Raw genomic sequence first — 23,719 nt, 5'->3', positions numbered from 1 at the left:
TTCAAACACAAAAGAAAGTTCTGAAATCCAGGATCCCAGAAGGGAGGAAAGCCTGACTGGGAACAAGAAAAGCTGGGCTGGATCCTGACAGGATCATGTAGGGGCCAGTACCCTTATACAAGCCATAGGTTGAAGTAGTGAGCACAGAGTGGGGTCAGGGTTAGGAGTCAGGCTGCGTGGAGTCATAGTTCACTGATTTTACAGCTTGGACATGTTTCTAGATATCCCTGGACTTCAGTTTCCTTTCCTTTAAAATAGGAATCATGACACCACTTTGCCATCAGCTTGTGAACATCGTGCCTGCCTTAGAATGGGTGCTCTGTGTGTGCCTGTCACCTTGGTTCTTGCAGCTGCTATTATTCTTCCGTTCTCTGCAGATTCCGTGCAAGCCCTCCCCATGCCAGGGACGGCTCAGTGTGCTGGAGTTGTTTATAAAACAGGCATATGAGGAGTGGGCTGAATATAAAGTGTCAATAAGCATGTCACATAAACACATAAAATATATGTATAATGGATTTCCATAAGTGCTATGGCAATGTAGGAGACTCAGGTTCAAAATGTGGGTCAGGAAGATCCCCTGGAGAAGGGAAGGGCATCCCACTCCAGTATTCTTTCCTGGAGAATCCCGTGGACAGAGGAGCCTGGTGAGCTATAGTCCATGGGGTCTCTAAGAGTTGGACATGACTGAATGACTCTTACATGGAAAGTTTAAGGCTGGGAAGGGGCCCGGGTTGCAGTGGGTGATGTGGAATGCAGTAGGCGAGGTTTCATTGGGTAGTCAGGGAGGATCCCCCAGGAAGGTAATGCTTGAGGGAAGACCTGAAGGAGATGAGGGAGCAAGTCATGGCAGTGTCTGGAAGAACGGCATTCTGAGCAAGAGCAGAGGCAAAGGGTGAGCAGGTGCAAGGACCCTGGGCAGGGGAGTGTCTCGCTCTCTGGGAAATGGCAGAGAGCAAAGCAGAGAACAGCTATGAGGCCAGAGGGGTAATGGGCAAGAGATCGAGGCCCCTGGAAGATCACTGCAAAGACTTTGCTGAGGGGTGGACACTGCAGAGGTGTGTGGGCTGGTTTGGGCTGGGTCACTGTGCTGCCATACTGAAAACAAGACATTGGGGGCAAGGGAGGGAGCCTAAAGACCATACCAATAATCCAGAGGAGAGATGATGATGGCTTGGACCAGGTGGAAGAGTGATAAGTGGCCAGATTTTGGAGGTCTTGAAGAAGGAGCCAATAGAATTTACTCATTGGTTTCCTCGGTGTGTATGCCCAGCAGTGGGATTGCTGGGTCATATGGCAGTTCTATTTCCATTTTTTAAGTACTCTCCACACTGTTCTCCATAGTGGCTGTACTAGTTTGCATTCCTACCAACAGTGAAAGAGAGTTCCCTTTTCTCCTCACCAATCAGTTCTAATGAGGTGGATAAAACTGGAGCCTATTATACAGAGTGAAGAAAGTCAGGAAAAAAAACACCAATACAGTATAATAATGCATATATATGGAATTTATAAAGATGATAATGATGACCCTATATACAAGACAGCAAAAGAGACACAGATGTAAAGAACAGTCTTTTGGACTCTGTGGGAGAAGGCTAGGGTGGGATGATTTGAGAGAATAGCATTGAAACATGTATATTATCATATGTGAAACAGATCGCCAGTCCAGGTTCAATGCATGAGACAGGGTGCTCAGGGCTGGTGCACTGGGATGACCCAGAGGGATGGGAAGGGGAGGCAGGTGGGAGGGGGGTTCAGGATGGGGAACATATGTACACCTATGGCTGATACATGTCAATGTATGGCAAAAAACAGTACAATATTGTAAAGTAATTAGCCTCTGATTAAAATTATTTAATTAATTTTATTTTATTTTATTTTATTTTATTTTTTGCTGACAAAGCAAGAGATTTTATTGGGAGAGGGCACCCGGGTGGAGAGGAGTAGGTAAGGGAACCCAGGAGAACTGCTCTGCCGCGTGGCTAGCAGTCTTGGATTTTATGGTGATGGGATTAGTTTCCGGGTAGTCTTTGGCCAATCATCCTAATTCAGAGTCTTTCCTGGTGGCACACGCATCGCTCAGCCAAGATGGATGCCAGCGAGAGGGATTCTGGGAAGTGGACAGACACGCGGTGTCTCCTTTTGACCTTTCCTGAACTCTTCCGGTTGGTGGTGGCTTATTAGTTCCGTATTCCTTATCAGGATCTCCTTTTTCTTCCTGCACATCCTCATCTGCAGGGTCCAAAAGAATCTTCTCGAAATTAACTTCATGTTTGTGTGCTTCCTCAGCTTGCTCACTGATGATGAGTGATCCACTCTGTGGGCCCGGCAGTCAGTAAATCCTCTCGTGATCCGCTTAACTTTGTTGTGGGCCATTAAATCTTCCTTCTTCTGTGTCAAGAATCCTCTCTTGGGGCTTCCCTGGTGGTCCAGTGGTTGGGACTCTGCACTCCAAACGAGCGGGGCACAGGTTCAGTTCCTGGTTGGGGAAGTAGGATCCCTCGTGCTGCAAGGCATGGGGATTTTAAGGCACGACCAGGCCGCTCCTGAGGCAGTCAGCGGAAAAGGCCTATTTAATTAATTTTAAAAAAAGAATTTACTCATTGGAATGGCTATGAGACAGAGTGGAGCTGAGGATATGTCTGGTTTCCACTTGGGTAACCAGAAGGTGGAATTGACCTCACCCGGGAAGGAGAGGGGTCCCAGATGTGGAGATGGAATTCATATTTGGGAGATGCCTGGAGACATCTCATTGGAGCCGTCTGGGGAGGGGCACAGAAGGATCTGGAGGGAAAGAGTGAGTCTGGAAGTTGTCGGCTTAGGGATGGCAGTTAAAGCCCTGAGACTGGACGAGCTCATCAGGCAACAGTATGGGACAGGAAGGGGACAAGGGGAGGAACAGGCCAGGTGACTCCGAATTTTCTGCTCTGGGCACCTAGAGGCCCAGCACTAAGACAGAAACACAATAGGAAGCTGGTGTGATGGGTGAGACAGTTATGATTTTCAGACAAGCCATATTGTGCCTAAAGCTGTAGGATCATAGTCATTTAGGCTCAGAGGTCTAGATCTCATTGCTCTATATCAATGCTTCTCAACTGGGGGCAGCCTTGACCCCCAAGGAACATTTGAGAACAGGTGGAGACATTTTTGACTGTCAAACCTGGGGAGGAGGGAGAGGCTGCTACCAACATCCAGTGAGTAGAGGCCAGGGGTGCTCTATACACCCTACTATGCACGAGCAATGGGGACCAGTTTGCTCTCCCACCTAAAACTATCCCCCCAAAAGGACAAATAATATGAAACAATGATTTTTAAGATACTTACTTTCAAAACATTAGGCAGTGAAGGACTGTTGACACCCACCCCCCTCAAGAGATGGGAAACAAAGGAAGTGAGCCCTACACCATGCAGTAGCTTACTGCCCTGGGAAAGTTTTCAGGCTGTGATGCAGGAAGGGGAAACCCAAGTGGAACCCAGTGGGCTCCATGAGCTAGAGAGACAGCTGGGGAGACCAGAGCATCTCAAGTGTTCAGAATAGAGCACCAAGGAGGAAAGTGCTGCTGGGAGACGAAACTCCCTTGGAGCTCATCGCCTCATGCACAGGAGTGTGCGGAAAATCCCCGAGGCCAAGGAGAGAAGCACTAGAAAGGGTTAGACAAGTGCTCGGGCCTGGTGCACTGGGAAGACCCAGAGGAATCGGGTGGAGAGGGAGGTGGGAGGGGGTATCGGGATGGGGAATACATGTAACTCCATGGCTGATTCATGTCAATGTATGACAAAACCCACTGAAATGTTGTGAAGTAATTAGCCTCCAACTAATAAAAAAAAAGAAAAGAAAGAAAGGGTTAGAGGCCACACTGAGCATCTGATACAGCGCAGGGAATAGTGCCTCTTGTTGTCTGCCAGACCTTGTGACTCCTGGGGCATTGCATAGATGCACAAAAGTGTTTTCTCTCAGCAGTGGGGGTAGTTTGTTCTATACTGAGAACTCTGGACCCACCAAATAAGTCTTAGAAACAAAATATATAGGAAGACATAGACAAAATCAGTAAGAATATGTAAAATATTTTTAAAAATCAACAACTAGACCTAATTTATGGAACACTTTACCCAGCTACAGCAGAATCATTCTTCTCAGTGCACACAGAATGCTTAGCAAGATAGACCATGTTCATGGGAATTCCCTGGCAGTCCAGTGGTTGGGACTTCATGCTTTCACTGCCAAGGGCACTGGTTTAGTCCCTGGTCCAGGAACTAAGACCTGCAAGCTGTGTGGTACAGCCAAAAATATGTTCAAATCATACAGTGTATCTTCTCTGAAAACAAGGGAATTAACTTAGAAATCAGTTAACAGAAAGATTTCTGGAAAATCCTCCCAAACTTGGAAATAACACATTTCTAAATAATGCATATGTCAAAGAAGAAATCCAAAGGATAAGACATTTTGAGCTGAATAAAGATGAAAAAAACAATATACAAATTTTGTGCATGCCTCTAAAGCGTACTTAGGGGGCAATTATAATACTAACTACTGTAAGACACTAGAAAAATAAGACCAAATTAAACACAAAGTGAACAGATGAAGAGAAGCAATTAAGATCAGAGTGTAAATTAATGAGTTACAACACAAGTTGGCAAACTACAACCTGTGGACTGGCTTCCCCTTTTTGCAATCAAATTTGTACATAAACACACAGCCCTGCCCTTTCACTTACATGTTGTCTGTGGCTGCTTTTTAACCACAACAGCAGAGTACGTAGTTTTGGCAGAGACCATATGGCCTGAAAACCTAAAATATTTACTCTAGCCCTTTCAAAGGTTGCTAACCAGAAAAACAAAGACATAAAGTCAGTAAAACAAAAATCTCTTTTTTGAGGTTAATAAAATCAGTAAGCGTCTAGAGGACTAACTAGGGGAAAAGAGAAGACACAAATTACCAATAATAGAAATGAGAGAGTTGACATCACTAGACTCTTCAAATACTAAAAACACAGTAAAGGAATATTCTGAACAACTTTATGTCAATAAAGTCAACAACTTAGATGAAACAGACAAATTCCTTGAAAGACACAAACTACAAAGCTCACTCAAAAGAAATAGGTGTCTATATTAGAGAAATTTAATTTGTTATTAAAAACCTTCCGACAATGAATTCTACCAAATATTAAAAACAATGGCAACTCTACATAGACTCTTCCAAAAATATTGAAAAAGAGGGAATACTTACCAGCTTATTCTGTGAAACCAGTATTACCCTGATACCCAAATAAGACATAAAACGGCCTACCAATATCCTTTGTGAATACAGTTGAAAAATTCTCCACAATATTTTAGTAAATTGAACCCAGCAATAATAAAAAGGACAATACATCATGACCAGTTGGGATTTCAGGAATGCAAAGGTAGTTTAACATTTGAAAATCTATGAGTGTAATTCACTGTAATAACAAACTAAAAACATAAAATGCGGTTTTTCAAAAGCTAGAGAAAAAAGCATTTGACAAAACAGCAACATCCATTTCTGTTAAAAAACAAAAACAAAAAAACTCTCCAGCAAACTGGAAATAGAAGTTCCTCAGCCTGAGAAAGGACATCAGTAAGAAACCTGCAGCAGATATACTTAATGGTGAAAAGTTGAATGCTTTTCCTCTAAGGTCAAGAATAAGATAAGATGTCCACTCTTACCACTTCTATTCAACATGGTATAAGGCTCTAGTCAGCACAATTAGGCAAGAAACAGGAATACAAAGCACCCAGATTGGAAAGGAAGAAGTGAAACTGTCTTTATTTGCAGGTGATATGATCACCTGTGTAAGTACCCAAGTCAGTGTGGAAGTCTGTTCACCAAATGGTGCTGGAACGACTGGACATCCATTTATAAAAGGGTGAATTCCAAGCTTTATCTTGCACCATCTACAAAACTAACCCATAGGCTAAACATAAACCCTAAAACATGAAACTTTTGCAAGAAAATCTAGCAGAAAACTTTTATAACCTTGGGTTAAGCAAAATTTTCTTAGATACACAATCAGAAAAAATGGATAAGTTGAGCTTTATCCAAATTAAACACTTCTGCTCTTGCAAACACACTGTTAATAGAATGAAAAGAAAAGGCACAGACTGGAAGAGAAATTTACATAGCATATATCTGATAAAGAGCTTTTACCCAGAAGATGTAAAGAACTCTCAAAACTCAATAATGAAAAATGAACGACCGATTTTTAAAATGGACAGGGACTTCCCTGGTGGTTCAGTGGCTAAAGACTCTGAGCTCCTAATGTAGGGTGCCTGGGTTCGATCCCTGTTCAGAGAACTAGACTCCGCAGGCCGCAACTAGGACCCGCCTCAGCCAAATAAACAAAAATAAATATTTTTAAAATGGATAAAAGATTTCAACAAATATTTCACCAAACAAGACACATGGATGGCAATTAAGTACATAAAAAGATACTCAGCATCAATAGTCATTTGGAAAATGCAAATTCAAACATGATACTCTGCCCCTACACACCCATTATAATGACTAGAAGTAAAGAGACCAGCTGCAGCAAGTGTTGGTGAGGAAGTGGAGAAACTGGAACCCTCGTAATTGCTGGTGGCAGCATAGAGTCATGCAGTCACTTTGGAGAATAGATTATGGCAATTTCTTAAAAAGTTAAATATGCAATAAAAATACACATAGATAAATGTACACATATGAGAAATACTTGAAAAGTTAAACCCGCAGGCTGAGAGCACCAGGAGAGCAGGACCCTAGGCCGAGGTGCAACTGGACGTGAGAGAATCTGTCAACCTGCCGGAAGGGCAGAGCCAGGTTTTGAGCTTATTTGACGTGGGTCACCGTCTTTAGAAAAAAAGAAGTGAAAAAATGAGAAATTCCAGTTATATACAAACCTGAGTATTCATTTAGGACAAACAAGTAACCACAACAGATTCTTGGAGCCGTCGATCTCCAGGTCCTTTTCTTGCGAGTTATTTTGGGATGTTGCTCCAGAAAAGCAAGGATAGGAAACCGTCCCGTCCCCACACGCAGCCAGCCCGGCCTCATAGTGCATGTTGTGTTGACTCCTAAGGATGCAGAGCCATCCCTTCTCAGTGGTGGTGCCCTTGCCCTGTGAATGACCACACGGCTGCCCCAGCCATGCCCCCAGTCTTTGTTTTCCATTGGCCTCACTGTCTCTTGGGCTCCAGGATCTGCTGTCTCTGCTTCAAGCTTCCTTCCACTCTGCCTCTGCATTGCTACCCGGGCCCAAAGGAGTCAGACTCCTGTGTGTGTCCTGAAGGGCTCAGAAGGCATCCTAGGACCCTGGCTCACCGCTCTTCTGAGCTCAAGGCTCCACAGGCCCCTTCAGCCCGCTTTTCCATTACCCCGCCTCCACCCTCACGTGTGGTGTCGCCTCAGCAAGGATGCATCTCATCCCATGCTCCAGCCCTCAGAGCAGCCCCCTCGGTTTCCCCAGTCCTCAGCTGCCTTGCTCTGGGCACTGTCAGCCTGACCCCAGCAGGCTGTCTCATTCATGGGGAAATGACAGGAGCATGGGCTGGATCAGAGCCCAGTGCCCGGGACTTTGAATCCCAGGCTCTGCCATGTATTCAGCTCAGTTCAGTTCAGTGGCTCAGTCGTGTCCGACTTGTTGCGACCCCATGGACTGCAGCACGCCAGGCTTCCCTGTCCATCACCGACTCCCGGAGCCTACTCAAACTCATGTCGGTGATGCCATCTAGCCATCTCATCCTCTGTTGTCCCCTTCTCCTCCCACCTTCAGTCTTTCCCAGAATCAGGGTCTTTTCAAATGAGTCAGTTTTTCACATCGGGTGGCCAGAGTATTGGCGTTTCAGCTTCAACATCAGTCCTTCCAATGAACACCCAGGACTGATCTCCTTTAGGATGGACTTGTTGGGCCATGTATTAGCTGTGTGAATTCAGAGAAGTCCCGTAGTCACTCTGTGCTTCAGTTTCCCTGCCTGTCAAATGAAAATAGTAACAGTACCTCACTCAGGGTCATTGTGAAGATAAAAGAATCCTAGAAGGACAGATGTGTGTCAGCTTTGTTCATCAGGAGAGTCATATATGCTCTGGTTCACTACTGTCTGGTCTCCATCACTGGGCTGCGGGTTCCAGAAGGAATGGCCTGGGTCTCACAGCTCTCCTTTCATCCCACTCCTTTGGGAACAGAGATGTCTGGGACTCACCCCATCAGCAGATAAACCCACTTAGGTTCTGAGGTTCTGGGACCTTAGCAAGTAACAGTGAGTTATATGCTATGGGACGGGCCATAAAGATAAGACTATTCCTAAAAATCCCTTAAATTGCCTATACTTTATAGACCTCAGTTCAGTATAAATTGTTTTAGGTATATCTCCAAAATTAATTCACTTGCACATGAAAACTCAAGGACCTCTGGAGCTACTGTAGAAAAAGTCAATTCATCAAAAACTGTCTGGGCATTCCTATCTGTCTGCCTTTGGATAATAATCCAGTGTCTAGCTGTGAGTGGGGACAGGTGGAGAATTCTGGAGTATTTGCTTCATCCTGGTTTAATATCGTCTCAGTAACTTAAAAAAAATTTTTTTTTGTCTGCACTGCACGGCTTGCAGGATGTTATTTCTCTTAATGGGAGTTGAACCCAGAGTCCCATCAGTGGAAATGTAAAATTCTAACCACTGAACCGCCAGAGAATTCCCTCTGTAACTTTAATACATGTGAAGAATCAGGCCTTGTTTTCAGGGATGGGAGAGCAGGCTGTGATGTCACAGCCCATGTTAAAAGCACTTAGTGACATTTAGCTGGGTTTAAAGATGTGTAAAGTTGATTTAACAAAATACGTACTGAAGCTCCTCTGGTGTCTGAGCTCCTCTGAGCTGCTGTCAAATCTGCATGCTTTTTTCTAATAGTACCCCAGGATGATTTTAATAATAGGGAAAAATAACCAAGAAGGCTAAGGGAGAAACCCAAGAGGGCCCCAAAGACAGATGTGCGAGGTATGAAGATGTGCAAATATAGAACCAGAAAGCACAGCTGCTGCTGAATGGTTTTTGGAGAGACGGCTGTCTCACACCCCAGGGAATGAAAGCCACCTGGTGTTGGGCCAGAGAGAGCCCTGTGGGGGAGGCACCCCGTGTCTGCCCGGGTGCCTGCAGTAAGCCTGTTCTCTCTGTCTTGCAGGTGGTGCCGGGGAGCGGGAGAAGGTGCCGGCCAACCCCGAGGCGCTCCTGCTCATGGCCAGCTCCCAGCGGGACATGGAAGACTGGGTGCAGGCCATCCGCCGGGTCATCTGGGCCCCGTTTGGCCGAGGTACTGCCCGTAGCGCGCATGCTCACCCTCTAGAACCCTTGCCTTCAGGTAATCACGCCTCTCCTCCCCACACTGAGCCTGCAAGATCCCTCTGTCTCAGGACTTGCTGGCTGAGTCCCATGCTTCCTGTGGCAGCGGACAGACAGGCAGTGTTGTCCTTTTCTGCTGCCGGTCCTCAGGACCCTTGGTGGACCCTTGGTGGACCAAGCAGGTCCTATCAGGGGAGACTTGGGCCACTTTTCAAAAATGTGCCCTCTTCTAACCCGAAAGTCCTGTGGTTTGTGTGTGCTTCCCTCTGTGTCCAGATCCTTTCTGAGTGTTGGGTGTGTCTGAGGCCAGAAGTAAGCACTCAGGTTCATATTGGATGGTGAGGTACCAAGTCCTTCCCTCTGCGGCAACTTGTGGCCCCTTCATGGCCTACACAGCCCTGGACCTGACCTGAAACAAAAGTTGCCATTACTCACCTGCTCCTTTATTCTACACTTTTATTGGGTACCTGCCGTGTATGGAGTGGTATTCCAGGTGCTAAGAATTAAACCAGAGGATGCCTCTACCCTCCCCTCTCCCTTCCCTTGTCCTGGGAGGGACAGATGATAGGCAAGTAAAGGTGACTCATGATGTCCCCTGGGGAGAAACGAAGGGAGCCAAGTAGAGCCACACGGAAGGACAGACTTTATAAAGTCAACTTAGTAACGTCACTGGGAAAGTCGAGGATATGGAAAAGAGATGCAGGCAGAGGGACCAGTGAGTGCAAAGGGTTGGAAAGGGCTATGGAAACACGCGGACTCTCAGGAAGATCAGAGGGTCTGAAAGAGTGAGGATGGGAAGATGGAGGACCTGAACCCTTGGGGATATAGTGGGTATTTCAGATTTCCTTCTAAATTGATGGAATACCAGGGAGAGCTCTGAACAGGAGACAGACACTATTTGACTTATAAGAGCCCTCTGGCTGCTGTGTGAATGGTGGGCCATAGAAGGACAAGGCTGAGACTCTCATCTGACAAGGATGCGGGGCCTGGGCATGAGTGGGAATGGAGGAGACATGGAGAACGGTCAGCTGAGATTTATCCTGAAGATGGGGCTGCAGGGTGTGCTGAAGGTCTGGACATGGGGCACAGAAAGCAGTGGTGATGCCCAGCTGTACAGGTGCTGTCTCTGTAGGTCGGTGTCCCTGTGCAGTCATCATGGAAAGGGCTTCTAGAAGGATCACCATGTTGGCTGGGCTGGGGCCACCCACTTGCCACTGAATATGGAGACAGGACCAGCCGTGTCCTAACCACACGAGCCATGAACATCCTCTCTCTCCATGTTGCATAGTATTTGATTGATGCACTATCCAGGCCGGGGCAGAAGCTTACCTTTGGGGCTTCCTAAGTGGCCTCACCCTGTTAGCCATGGCCTCCCTGCCCCCTGGTGATCATGGCGCCTTTGACCCACAGCCCCAGTTTAATGGCCTGGGAATACTTAAGCCCACCCAGGAACTTCTGCAGCCTCTACAGGCTCCTTTTGGTGCAAGGTAGTTGAAAGTGACTCAGTGGAGAAGAATAGAACCCAGAGAAGACACCTATGCAGCTGGACTTTCAGGTGGCACCTTTGAGCACTAGGGAAAGGAGAACATTGCCATGATCTTGGCTAGGAAGAGGCTCTTTGAATGAGTTACAGAAAGCACCACGTGTTTAGCAGCAATGCAATGGAGAAATAAATGATTCATTCTTACAACAGAAAACTCTACAGCAGTGAGAATGAATGAATGACAGCTCTACCCAACAATATGTATAAACCCTAGAAACATACTGTGAGACTAGAACAGGAATTCCATTTATATGAAGTCATACTGTGAGACTAGGGCAGCAATTCCATTTATATAAAGTCAAAAATAGGGCAGAAAGATGGAACTTCCATGGCGATCCAGAGCTTCCATGCAGGTTCAATCCCTGCTTGGGGAACTAAGATCCCACATGCGTTGGGCAATAATAAAAATAAAAATTTTTAGAAAATAGGGCAGAGGGAAATTATACTATTTATGGCCAAATAATTAGGCAGCAAAAAATATAAAGTCAAACAAAGAGATGAATGCTGTAAAGTCAGGATAGCAGGCCTAGTTACACAGGTATGCATTTTTAATACTATGCATCTCTGTGGATATGTGCTTTAAATACTTTTTGAATGTCTGCATATTTCACTATATTAAAAAATCAAAAACTAAATAGAACCAAGAAAGGAAAGAAACTAAAGGTCAAAGAGGCTAAATAATTTGCCCAAGATGACAGAGCTAGTCATCTAGGACTGAGAAACAGGCAGTTGTTCTGACTTCTGAAGCTGTGCTCAGTCCCAGCCCACCAGGACACTGTCACATCACACATGGTCTACCTGTACTCAGGGTGTGTTGACTCCCTGGACACATGTGCTTGTCTGTCTGTCTCTGTGCTTGCCGAATGGGGACCATTTGCAGAATCCCACATAGAATCCAGATTCGCCCTCCCCCAGCCTTCTTCCCCCAGCATTTACAGACTTCTCAGGCAGTGCACTGTGTGCCGAAGAACTCACAAGAATTTAAACAGGAACCACCATCAAAGGCGCTTATCTCCTTTCGACCAGAAGTATAGAGGAAACGCAGAAATCCCAGGGGTTAGCGGTGACAGACATGTCCAGGCAAGTGTGGGCTCTCGAAGGGGGGGCTTCATCCGCCTCTGCAGGTTTCCTGGCAAAGCTGTTATTAGCCTGGGTCCCCCTGCAAAGGAGGCTTAGAGGATCAGCCCTTCTTTCACTGTTTAATAACGGAGCCTGTGAACCCTTTCAAGCATGTTTGTTCTGGCAGAAAGCGACCACCTCTGACAGGCACAAATGGGCAACATGCCTACTGCAGGCAGGGGAGAGCCTGGCTGCCCCAAAGAGAAAATAGGGCTGGTCAGTGGGTCAGGGGAGCTGGTTACTGCTGATGGCCTGCACAGGAGTGGCCCTGATAGAGTGCCTCTTGTCTGGGCATTCATTCATTCAACCAGCCAGTCATTCACTGGAGGACGTGTTCTAGGGGCTGGAATCACAGCAATGAGTAGGACAGACAAGGTCCCTGCCCTTGTGGAGCACACATTCTAGGAAAGAAAACAGACAGCAAGCAAGTTGGGATGGGGAGGGCAAGTGGGAGTGATGGAGGGTTCAGTGTATAGTGACATTTGACTAAAGGAGATGAAAGGGTGATTACACATATATCTGGGCAGAGAGTTTTGAAAGTAGAGACAGGGGTGTCCGTGTTGGAAGAGCAGTAAGGAACCCAGCATGACTAGAGCAATCTGTGAAGCGGGAGAGAGGAGGTAGGGGCTGGTAAATCAGGAGGGCCTTGTCACAGTGATGACTCTGGCAAGGTGGTACCATTGGCAGGTCTTGAACAGAGCAGTGGCCGAGTCTGACTCAGGTTCCAACAGGGTCCCTCTGGCTGCTGGGTTGAGAATGGATGAAAGAAGCAAAGACAGAAACAGGGAGACCAATTAGGAGCTCATTATACAATCATGCAGGTGAGAGATGATGGTGGCTTGGCTCCAGATGGCACTGGTGATGAGGAATAATAGATTTCTTGATATATTTTAAAGGTAGAGCCAATAGTACTTCCCTCACTGGAAAGGGTGAAAGGTGTAAGAGAATGAGAGAAGTCAAAGGTAATTCCAAGGTGTTTTGACCTAAGCCAGCTGGAAGGATGGATTAGTCATTCACTGAGACAAGAGAGAAAAGAGAAGTGTAGTTGTTTGGAAGGAAAATGGAGAGTTCACTTTGGACTTTAGTCTGGGGTCCCTGTTAGAGGCTCAAGTTTAGGTATCAAGTAGGCAGTCTGACAGTTAAGGCTAGAGATCAGAAGGGAGGACGGGGCTGGAAAGGGAATTTGGGAGCCATTGACACATAGATGGGGTTTTGAAGCCATGAGTCTGGATGAGACATCATGAAGCTAGTGAAGAGACCGCAGAGGACCCGGGCTGAGCCCTGAGCTGCCCTCAAGTAGGAGGGCAGGAAGCAGGGGGCTGAGGAGAGCGGGCAGTGACTGTGGTTCCTGAGCTGAGTGAAGAGACCACCTAAGGAAGACGTGTCTATGAACTGCTGGTAGATCGGCCAGGAGAGAACAGGTGGAGAGCACAGTTCACTGGCAACTTGGACAAGGGTGGTTTTTGTGGAGTCCTGGGGGTAAAACCAGATGATAGTGGGCATGAGAAAGGATGAAGGGGGGGAACTGAAGTGTGAGCAAAGCCAACTCTTTCAAGAAGTTTGCCATAAAGGGAAACAGAGAAATGGGGCAGTAGCTGGAGTGGGGAGTCAGGTAAAGAGAGAGTTTTATTTTTTTAAGTTGGGAGACAAAATAGCAATGATGGTGCAAGTGAGGGAGAGAAGAATTGCTGGAGTACCAATATCTTGTGGATATAGATGGAAAATTCCTCAACAAAATACAAAAGTAATTGAAATCAGCAATTTATAAAAGGATTACACATGATGACCAAATGAGATTTATCATAGGAATGAAAGAGTGGTTTAACATCTGAAAATTAATTAATGTGATGCATCAGTAGAATAAAGGACAAAAACCACATGATCATCTCAATCAACTCAAAAAAGGCATTAGATAAAATCCAGCACCATTTTATGATCAGTTCATTTCAGTCGCTCAGTCGTGTCCGACTCTTTGTGACCCCATGAATCGCAGCACGCCAGGCCTCCCTGTGCATCACCAACTCCCAGGGTTTACTCAAACTCATGTCCATTGAGTCGGTGATGCCATCCAGCCATCTCATCTTCTGTTGTCCCCTTTTCCTCCTGCCCCCAATCCCTCCCAGCATCCGGGTCTTTTCCAATGAGTCAACTCTTCCCGTGATATGGCCAAAGTATTGGAGTTTCAGCTTCAGCATCAGTCCTTCCAGTGAACACCCAGGACTGATCTCCTTGCAGTCCAAGGGACTCTCAACATCACAGTTCAAAAGCATCAATTCTTTGGCGCTCAGCTTTCTTCACAGTCCAACTCTCACATCCATACATGACCACTGGAAAAACCATAGCCTTGACTAGACTGACCTTTGTTGGCAAAGTAATGTCTCTGCTTTTTAATATGCTATCTAGGTTGGCCATAACTTTCCTTCCAAGGAGTAAGTGTCTTTTAACTTCATGACTGCAATCACCATCTGCAGTGATTTTGGAGCCCCCCAAAATAAAGTCAGCCACTGCTTCCACTGTTTCTCCGTCTACTTCCCATGAAGTGATGGGACCAGATGCCATGATCTTAGTTTTCTGAATGTTGAGCTTTAAGCCAACTTTTTCACTCTCCTCTTTCACTTTCATCAAGAGGCTTTTTAGTTCCTCTTCACTCTGTACCATAAGGGTGGTGTCATCTGCATATCTGAGGTTATTGATATTTCTCCCAACAATCTTGATTCCAGCTTGTGCTTCCTCCAGCCCATTGTTTCTCATGATGTACTCTGCATATAAGTTAAATAAGCAGGGTGACAATATACAGCCTTGACGTACTCCTTTTCCTATTTGGAACCAGTCTGTTGTTCCATGTCCAGTTCTAACTGTTGCTTCCTGACCTGCATATAGGTTTCTCAAGAGGCAGGTCAGGTGGTCTGGTATTCCCATCTCTTTCAGAATTTTCCACAGTTTATTGTGATCCACACAGCCAAAGGCTTTGACATGGTTAATAAAGCAGAAATAGATGTTTTTCTGGAATTCTCTTGCTTTTTCGATGATCCAGCGGATGTTGGCAATTTGATCTCTGGTTACTCTGCCTTTGCTAAAACCATCTTCAACATCTGGAAGTTCATGGTTCATGTACTGTTGAAGCCTGGCTTGGAGAATTTTGAGCATTACTTTACTAGTGTGTGAGATGAGTGCAACTGTGCGGTAGTTTGCGTATTCTTTGGTATTGCCTTTCTTTGGGATTAGAATGAAAACTGACCTTTTCCAGTCCTGTGGCCACTGCTGAGTTTTCCAAATTTGCTGGCATATTGAGTGCAGTACTTTCACAGCATCATCTTTCAGGATTTGAAATAGCTCAACTGGAATTCCATCACCCCCACTAGCTTTGTTCGTAGTGATGCTTTCTAAGGCCCACTTGACTTCACATTCCAGGATGTCTGGCTCTAGGTGAGTGATCACACCTTTGTGATTATCTGGGTCCTGAAGATCTTTTTTGTACAGGTCTTCTGTGTATTCTTGCCACCTCTTCTTAATATCTTTTGCTTCTCTTAGGTCCATACCATTTCTGTCCTTTATCAAGCCCATCTTTGCATGAAATGTTCCCTCGCTATCTCTAATTTTCTTGAAGATGGTAAATACACTCAACTGTCTAGAGATAGAAAGGAATTTTCTCAACCTGCTAAAGGGCGTCTATAAAAAACTTGCAGATAACATCATGCTTAATGGAGAAAGCTGGATGCTTTTCAGGAACAAGACAGGATTCTTGCTTTTACCATTTCTGTTCAACATTGTACTAGACATTCAAGCTGAGCACTTAGGCAAGAAAATGAAATACAATGCATCCAGATTAGGAAGGAGAAACAAGTAATCTATTTGCAGATGGCATAATCCCATATATAGAAAATCTTAAGAAATCTATTTTAGATCTAATAAAAAACTCAGCAAGATTGCAAGATACAAGGTCAAGTAAGCTGTATTTCTATACAGTAGCACTGAGGAAACAAATGAAATTAAGAAAACTTCATTTATAATAGCATCCAAAAGACAAATACTAAGGAATAAATTTAACAAAAGAAGTACAAAACTTAATACTCTGAAAATTACATTCTTGAAATAAATTGAAGACCTAAATAAAGGGAAAGGCAGCCCCTGTTCATGGATCAGAAGACTTGATAGTGTGAAGAGGGCCCCACTCCCCAGTGAATCTCTGGACTTCCAGGCCCAGCTCTAGGAACACGGCCCCCCAAGAGGCCCTGTTGGGCAGTCCCTCCTAGCTAGCTCTCTGTAAATGGGGAGAGAAATGAGTCATGGGATACCAGAGTCACCCAGTATCTGCTGAGTGCTCGCAGGTGAGTCCTATCTTGCCTGGCTATCTGGAGAGAGCCAGCAAGCGCTTGAAAGTATGTCTGATGTGCATAGGAAAGTGCTTATTAGCAACGCCTTTTGAGCTGAAGTATTGAAAGAGGCAGAGTGAGCATAGGTCTTGGCAGCAGGCTGTGGTCTGCAGTGTGATCTGGCTCTGCCCTTGCTTGCTGTGTGACCCTGGGCATGCCACTTACTCTCTCTCTGTGTTCTTGTTTGCAAAATGGGGAAAAGAACATCTTCTTTGCAGAATTGTCATGAGAATTAAGAGAGAAAATGGATACAAAGTGCTCGGTAGTCTCAGTTCTGGAGTTCTATTTATTCAACACAGAGCATCTGCCACGCGTAGGCTGGGCACCCAGCAAGGATCAGACGGAGGTTCCATTCTATGCTCTCCAAGGCATAGGACAATTGTTCTCATACCAACCACCCAGAAGAAGGCTTGTAAAGTGAGACTGAGAGTTGGAAACCCATTTCTAAGTCACTATAATTTGTTTCTAACAAGTTCCCATGTGATGCTGATGCTGCTGGTCTAGGGCCCACATTTTGAGAACTACTGTGTTAGAAGGTAGTGAGTGTTACAGTAAGGAAAAAATAGAGCTGTTTGGCCACCTGACGTGAAAAACTGACTCATTGGAAAAGACCCTGATGATGGGAAAGATGGAAGGCAGGAGGAGAAGGGGATGACAGAGGATGAGATATTTGGATAGCGTCACCGACTCAATGGACATGAGTTTGAGAAAGTTCTGGGAGATGGTGAAGGACAGGGAAGCCTGGCATGCTGCAGTCCATGGGGTCACAAAGAGTCAGACACGACTGAGCAGCTGAACAACAACAAAGCACAATGGTGAGGGTGGTCCTAACGAGAGAGTGACACCCAAAGCCTTGAAGAAGTTGTGAAAGTGAGCCAGGAGGATGTAGGGTGGGTGTGTGTCAGACCCAGGCAGCAGCTTGGGCAGCAGCAGAGAGTACTGATGTGATCTTGAACCCATGCACAGGCAGGTCCGCTGAAGGAGTGAGGGACAGGGAGCATGAAAGGAGCCTGATAGCAGAGGAAGGACGTGCTCTGGTAAATAGTTAAAAGGGCAGCTCTGATTGCTGACCACAATGGGTCAAGGGGAAGCCAGGGGTCTACTTGCAGTAATGTAGGCAATAAGCAAGAGTACGTCCCCTATGGTGGGTGGTGGTGAAGGTGAGCAGATTCCAAATCTGTTTTGAAAATAGGACCTACAAGATCTCCTGGATGTGGGTTTGAGAGAAAAGGAGCAGTGAAGGTGAACACCTAGGGGTCTGATCAAGCGGCAAGAAAGAACCGGAATTAAGCAAGAGAGGAAGACAGCCTAGAGCAGGTTTGGGTCAATGCAGCAAGACCACAGCTCCATTTGGGCACAGGGGAGTTTGCAGTGCCTGTTAGTCATTACACTGCTGCCCACTGCAGGCATCCTGAGTGGGCAGTTGGATGCAGGAGTCTGAGGACCGGGGTTTGCAGCTCAGTAACTAGGAGCATAGTAAATATCCCCCCTACCCAGCGGACACTGCCAAGCAAAGCCCAGAAACTGTCTCAGCCTTACAGGCTGCAGCACAGGGCAGCAGTCCTGGTGCCAGGAGCCTGGCTTGGGCATGGTGTCCTTGCCCAGAGTGACAGCTCCATACTGAGGAGGGGCACAAAGGGCCAGGCAGCAGGCCTGCCGTGGCCGTCAGACCTGTGCTCCCCGTGCCAGCCCCACCCCCGTGTGTGTGTGACTCTCACAGACCTCTGCGGACTTTCCCGACCCCTCCCCCCAGAGCTCACAGTCCTGTCCTAGATTCCTCAGAAATCATGGAGGGAAGGAGGGGGACAAAGGCAGCTCCCAGAGGCCACGGGGCAGGACACTTGACATGGAGAAAATCCAGCCTCAGGACAACTTGGAGAGACACAAAGCATCCTTGTTAGGCCAGCTGGTTGTGGTCATTATTTGTTGGAATGATATCTCCAAATGGAAGCCCTCAAGGCACAGATTGAAAATGAAAGGTCACTGGCCCCAGCCCAGGCTGGCAGTGGTGGAGCTTTCTGCCCAGCACTACTTACTCCAGATCCCAGCTCTAGGGAGATTCAGGAAGAGAACATCTTATCTCCATTTCCGCTGAATTTAACCCACCAAACCAGTGGGCCTTGGCCTTTCCTGGCAGCCTTTCCAAAAGGAGAAAGATGCAGCTATTGCTGACCTGGACTGGGCTTCAGTCACTGCACCAGGAGAAGGGGGCACTGAGCCTGAGTCTGGTACCCCAGGCCCATTCTGGTGGGCCCGGAGGGACCGCATGTCAAATGGAAGAGGAATCACCCCCACAGGCCTTGAACCCCATCCAGCCCCAAGCTCGCAGAGGCCAGATCAGTCCTCTTACAAGTATAAGGGTCAGTACACAGCACCCTTTGGCCTCCTCCTGCAGCCCTCAAGGCTTCTCACCTGCAGTGCCCCGGGAGTCTGTGATCTTAGATCCCCACAGGGGAAATAGCCTCCAACCGCAGACCCCACTGATCTGCAGCCAGGGAGCCTGGGGTGGTTTACCAGGGGACCAAGGTGGAGGAGCTGCTGCCTTATCTTGGGAGAGCCTGGCAAACCAGCGAGGGTGATTTATAAGGGGCAGCTCGACACTGCTTCCTGTGATACTCAGGATGCTAACTGCTCAACTAACTGGCCCTTGCCCACCTTGCTGGCTCACTGAGTCCTCCTTCCCTCCCAGCAACCGTGGTGGAAATGCCCCTGCAACTGGGCCTGCTTGGCTTCCTGTATGTTCTAAGAAGAGCTCAGATCCCAGGGCTAGAAAAGAGCTTGTCATGGTCATTGCTAAGCTGAGGCCACTGAAGGCTGTTGCCAGCAACACTGTGTGATGTCCTGGTGACCGCCAGCCACAAGGGGAGAAGTTGGGCCACTCTCCAGAACAGCTAGTGTTTATTCAGCGTGTCCCGGTGGTAGGCTCTGCAACCCCGACTGACCCTCACAGTGGCCCTTTGGAATCAGTCCCACTATAGCCCCTTTTAAGGGGAGGAGACTGAGCAGCAGAGAGCCTCAAGTAATCTGTCCAGGTCCCAAAGGAGTAAGCAGGAAGCCAGCGCTGTAACCCAGGTCTGCTGGAGCTCCGAGCCCTGGGGCTGGATGCTGGCTCTGGAAGAGCCAGATGCCAGGACCTCTCGGGGTGTCCTGTGGTCAGGTTCGCTGGCCCTCAGTTTCTTCCCCGACAGCCTTGGTCTTCCATGTCAGTCTGAGGAAAGAGGAAGTGATCTCATGCTTGCCATTTGCTACTTTTGACAGGGGTTTATTGTATCAAAATTAGATTATAGAGAGGGACCGGGGCCCAGAGAGGTTCAGCAGCTTGCCTTAACAGCACACAGCAGGGCTGAGAGCAGGCCCAGCCGGCCTTCAGGTTGAGCCCATCCAAAGATGCTCTGTCGCCAGGCACCATAGCCTCTGGATCTGCCTGGTCTCAAAAGTGGTGTGGGGACAGGGAAGGGAGGTACGATTGAGGACAGAGGTAGTCCCCAAGGGACTGGACCCTGCCCAGAAATGAGAGCCACCCCAGCTCAAGAAGTCACCTGTCACCAGTTGTTCATGTGAGAGGACGGGACTCCCGCTCCCAGCCTCTCAGCTCCCTGGTCCTGGCCCAAGAGGAAAGCTTCATAACTATGTTTGCACACCCGCCCCTCACTCCAGGCTTCATGGATAAAAAAAGCCCCACAAGGTGGCATGGGTGTTGACCTCGCCAGGGTTTATCCTAGAGTTCACTATGGCAGTGCTCACCAGAGTCCAGAGCCTTCTAAATAGGAGGCACCTGCAGACCTCCATCCACCTGGGAATGTAGGGGGCGGAGGCACAGGAAGTTAGGTGAAGGGGTTTCCTAGAGATTGGCCAGTCTAACTAACCACACAGGTGGGAGCACTGGGGCTCAGAAAAGAGAAAGCAAGTCAGTACCAGGGCCAGTCAGCCTAACTGGTAGGGCCCCCTGCTCCTGGAGCAGGTGCCTCCACTGAGCCCTCGGACCTTTCTCTTTGTATTGTATATTAATTAATTAATTAATTAAGGTGCATCAGGACTTAGTTGTGGCATTTGGGCTTAGTTGCCCTGAGGCATGTGGGATCTTAGTTCCTCAACAAAGGATTGAACTCTCATCCCCTGCATTGGAAGGCAGAGTCTTAACCACTGGAACAGCAGGGAAATCCGTGGACCTCTCTCTTTAATGTGGACAGAGCTGATCAGACCTTGGGGACTGTGGGCCCTGGGAGCCGAGGCTTTTGGGGGCAGATTTAGGGCAGGATATTCCTTGACTTACAGCCCCCTGTCCCCACGAATCGCCCTTCCCAACCTTCACGCTCACCTGGTCTCTGGGAGGGAAGAACACTGAACGAACCCCTCCCACACATCCTAGCGCTTGGGAAGACTTCAGCCCGCACCCCCACATTAGTGTCAGGACCAGGACTAGTGGGCCTCACTGGCCTGGGACACCAGAAAACTCCGATCAAAATGAATATTTTATTGTAATTTTTTAGAATGAAAAGTAATGCAAAAAAATCCATTGTGGTAGTTTCCAACTGCTGCTCTGTCACAAATTTAGCAGTTTAAAATAACACAAATTTATTTCAGATGAGCCCCCACCCCTTCCACCCCCAGGGCTCTCCTAAGCCCCTCCCTTACAGATTTCTTCCCACAGACCCCTGGGGATCTCCATTCCTTCTTCTGGTGTTGCAGGGCCCCAGCTTTGCCTCTCTGTCCACGTTCCCTCCCGGTGAATGCCTTCCCTCCTGGTGAAGGCTGTGCACCCATGTGGGTTCTCACATTTTGCACCCTTGGAAGTGTGGGATTGTGAGCTTTTTTCGCTGGATTCACAGGCTTTGCAGAAATACAATATAGGTTTGAATTGAAGGTCTGTCACTTACAAGTTGTGTGACCTTAGGAAAATCACATAACTTCTCTGAGCTTCAGCTGTCTCATCTGTAAAATGGGGACATTAATACTCATACCGCTCAGGACTGCACAGGACGCCTAACCCTCCGTGGCATTGGGGCGCTGGCCCCTCGGCAGGGCAGAGGGCTGGAGCCCAGAACACCATCTCTACAGTGTTGTAGATCAGGCTCAGCACTCTTCCCGCTGCTTGACCCAGACCGAGTCACCTGACCTCCCTGAGCCTCCGTTGCCTCCATCTGGAACACCTGCCTTCCATTCTGCTGGGAGCGGAAACTCCTAAAGCGAGTCCTTTAGGAAGAAGGGGAGGATCATTGAGAGTTGCTAGTATTCCTACGGTGCTGTAACGTCGAGCGTTAGGAAGAAGCGGTCAGAAGTCTGAACTCCAGGAGCAGCATTTCAGAAACTCGCAGGTCCCGGGCCCTCCCTCCCTCGCTCCAGGGTCCGGGCCCCGGGCGGGCGGCGGGCAAGACGCTACCTGCGCGCGTGCCGGGCATTCCTGCCGCGCCGCGCCGCCGCGCCGGAGCGCGCCATGGGCCTGATGCCGGCCGCGCGGGCCTCCTCAGGGTGCCGCGCCTGCCTACGGCCGCCCTGCCGCCTGCCCGCCTGCTGCGCGCCGGCCGCCCCAGGTAGCGCGGGAGGGGGTACGGGCGCCCCGCGAAGCCGAGTGGAAGCTGCGTCTCAGGCCGACTGCGCGCTTGAACGCAGATCCTGCGCCTGTGCCAGAACTACGTTGAGCCGGCGCGTCGCGGGGCGTCCGGGAGGGAGCGGGGAGACGGGTCGGTTGCGGGAGGGGGTAGAGGGCAGCAGCGGAACCGGTCCCCGGGCTGGGGGAGCGAGCACGCGTGTTGCGGGGAAGAGAGCTGGGACGCTTCCTCCTACCGCTCGCCCGGGTGGTGGGCAGCCCCCGTGCACGGATGAAGAACCTAGCCTTCCAGGGCACGGGGACTTGCAAAAGATCACCGCAATTGAGGGAACCAGGCAGGATGCCAGCTCTCGGCTACCAACTTCAAGTCCACTGCTCAACCCACGTTGGCCTGTCCAGACTTCAGAGAGTCCCCTATGCCTGGGGGCTGGTTAACGCCAGAAAGGTGGAGGTCACTTCTGCCCTGAGGATGGGCTTGCCCTGAGCAGAACAACCGCCTAAGATGTTAGCCTCTCATTGTATTTCTCTCCCCTGGCTGATTTTCAGCCTGTTGGTTGTTGAGACTTGGTTACAGCCCAGCCAATTTGTTACAGCTGTTCAGAGCAGCTTTGAACTGCTAAAGGGGGCTTCCCAGGTGGCTCAGTGATAAAGAATCTGCCTGCCAACGCAGGAGACACAAGAGAGGCACCTTCTGATCCCTGGGTCGGCAAAATCGCCTGGAGTAGGAAATGGCAACCCACTCCAGTAATCTTGCGTGGAAAATTCCATGGACAGAAAAGCCTGGTGGCTGCAGTCCATACGACTGCAAAGAGTCAGACACGACTGAGCACGCACACAGTACCTAGAGGAGGGCAGTGCGCATGGGCACAAGTGTGGGAGTGATGGAAAGTGGATTTACACACTGTGGGCTGCATGCATGGAGGATGGCAGGTGTCCTGGGGAGGGGAGTAGAGAACAGGAAGGGTTTGTGAATCTCTGGAGAGAATTTAATAACTATTTTCCTCATTGCGTCTCTCCGCTATATGCCTCTTCCCTTTACTGGAGAGAGCCAGCCTGACGTCTCCACTCGGAGATCAGCTCCAAGAGAGAATCTCGGCTGTCTTCCTTTCCTGCTGGGCTCCCAGGGCAGGCAAAGCCCACCCAGTCCTGGGCTGGCCCTCCTGGGTCAGGAGACGTCCACTTTGATCAAGCACCTGCTTCCATTAGGCTCTTCCACAGTTACTGCCAGCCCTGTGACATGGCAGAGACAGGCTCAGAGATGTTGAGGACGTGCCCAAGGTCACCCAGGACAGGGATCCGAGTCAGCTGAGTGCTGGGCCTGTGCCTTCCTGCCCCTGCATGGGATTCTGGGGAGAGGGGAGTGAGGGCCAGGCTTTGCCAGGGAGCAGCTGGCAGGAGGGGAGGCCCGGCCCAGCTTTGAACCCGTCAGCAGGTTCATCCAGAGGTCCATGCCAGCTTCCTCTCCGGTGGCAGAGCTGATGCTTTGTAAAGAGCGTGGGCTGGGACCTCGAGGAACCCGCACGCTGGCTGGCTGGGTTTCCAGGGATCTGACAGACCTATTAGAGCTGGTTCTTGGCAACGCTCCCCCATGAGACATGCCAGGAGGGCTGAGGAAGTTCAGTACAGCCGTCCCAGGCCCTGCCAGGCTCTGCCCAAGAGCCCCTGAGAAGGGGAGTGGCGGGGAAGGTCCCTGGCTGAGGGAGGCCAGGTCTGTAGCCTGAGCGCACGGTGCCTCCAGCAGGAGGAAGGTGGGAACAAAGCCCTGGGAGGTGGAGCTGAAACCATCCTTTCCTATGGGGCTCTGGGAGCATCTCC

General features: G+C 48.6%; 1 protein-coding gene across 5 annotated transcripts in view; it reads left to right on the top strand.

Moving 5' to 3' along the window:
* ARHGAP22 (Rho GTPase activating protein 22) overlaps positions 1-23,719 on the top strand; it is a 125,673-nt gene that overhangs the window by 81,006 nt on the left and 20,948 nt on the right. For 3 of the 5 annotated variants that reach the window (XM_070470998.1, XM_070471001.1, XM_070471000.1), the window contains one exon: positions 9,164-9,340. In XM_070470998.1, the coding sequence (XP_070327099.1) occupies positions 9,164-9,340 (177 nt within the window). Of the gene's footprint in view, positions 1-9,163; positions 9,341-21,209; positions 21,888-23,719 lie in introns of those variants that run through there. The other 2 variants (XM_070470999.1, XM_070471002.1) reach the window with 2 other exon arrangements.

The sequence above is a fragment of the Odocoileus virginianus genome, chromosome 7, assembly GCF_023699985.2.
Source record: "Odocoileus virginianus isolate 20LAN1187 ecotype Illinois chromosome 7, Ovbor_1.2, whole genome shotgun sequence".
NCBI classification, from domain to species: Eukaryota; Metazoa; Chordata; class Mammalia; order Artiodactyla; family Cervidae; genus Odocoileus; species Odocoileus virginianus.
The sequence above is the reverse complement of the archived record's forward strand: the minus strand, read 5'-3'. Positions and strand labels throughout refer to the sequence as shown.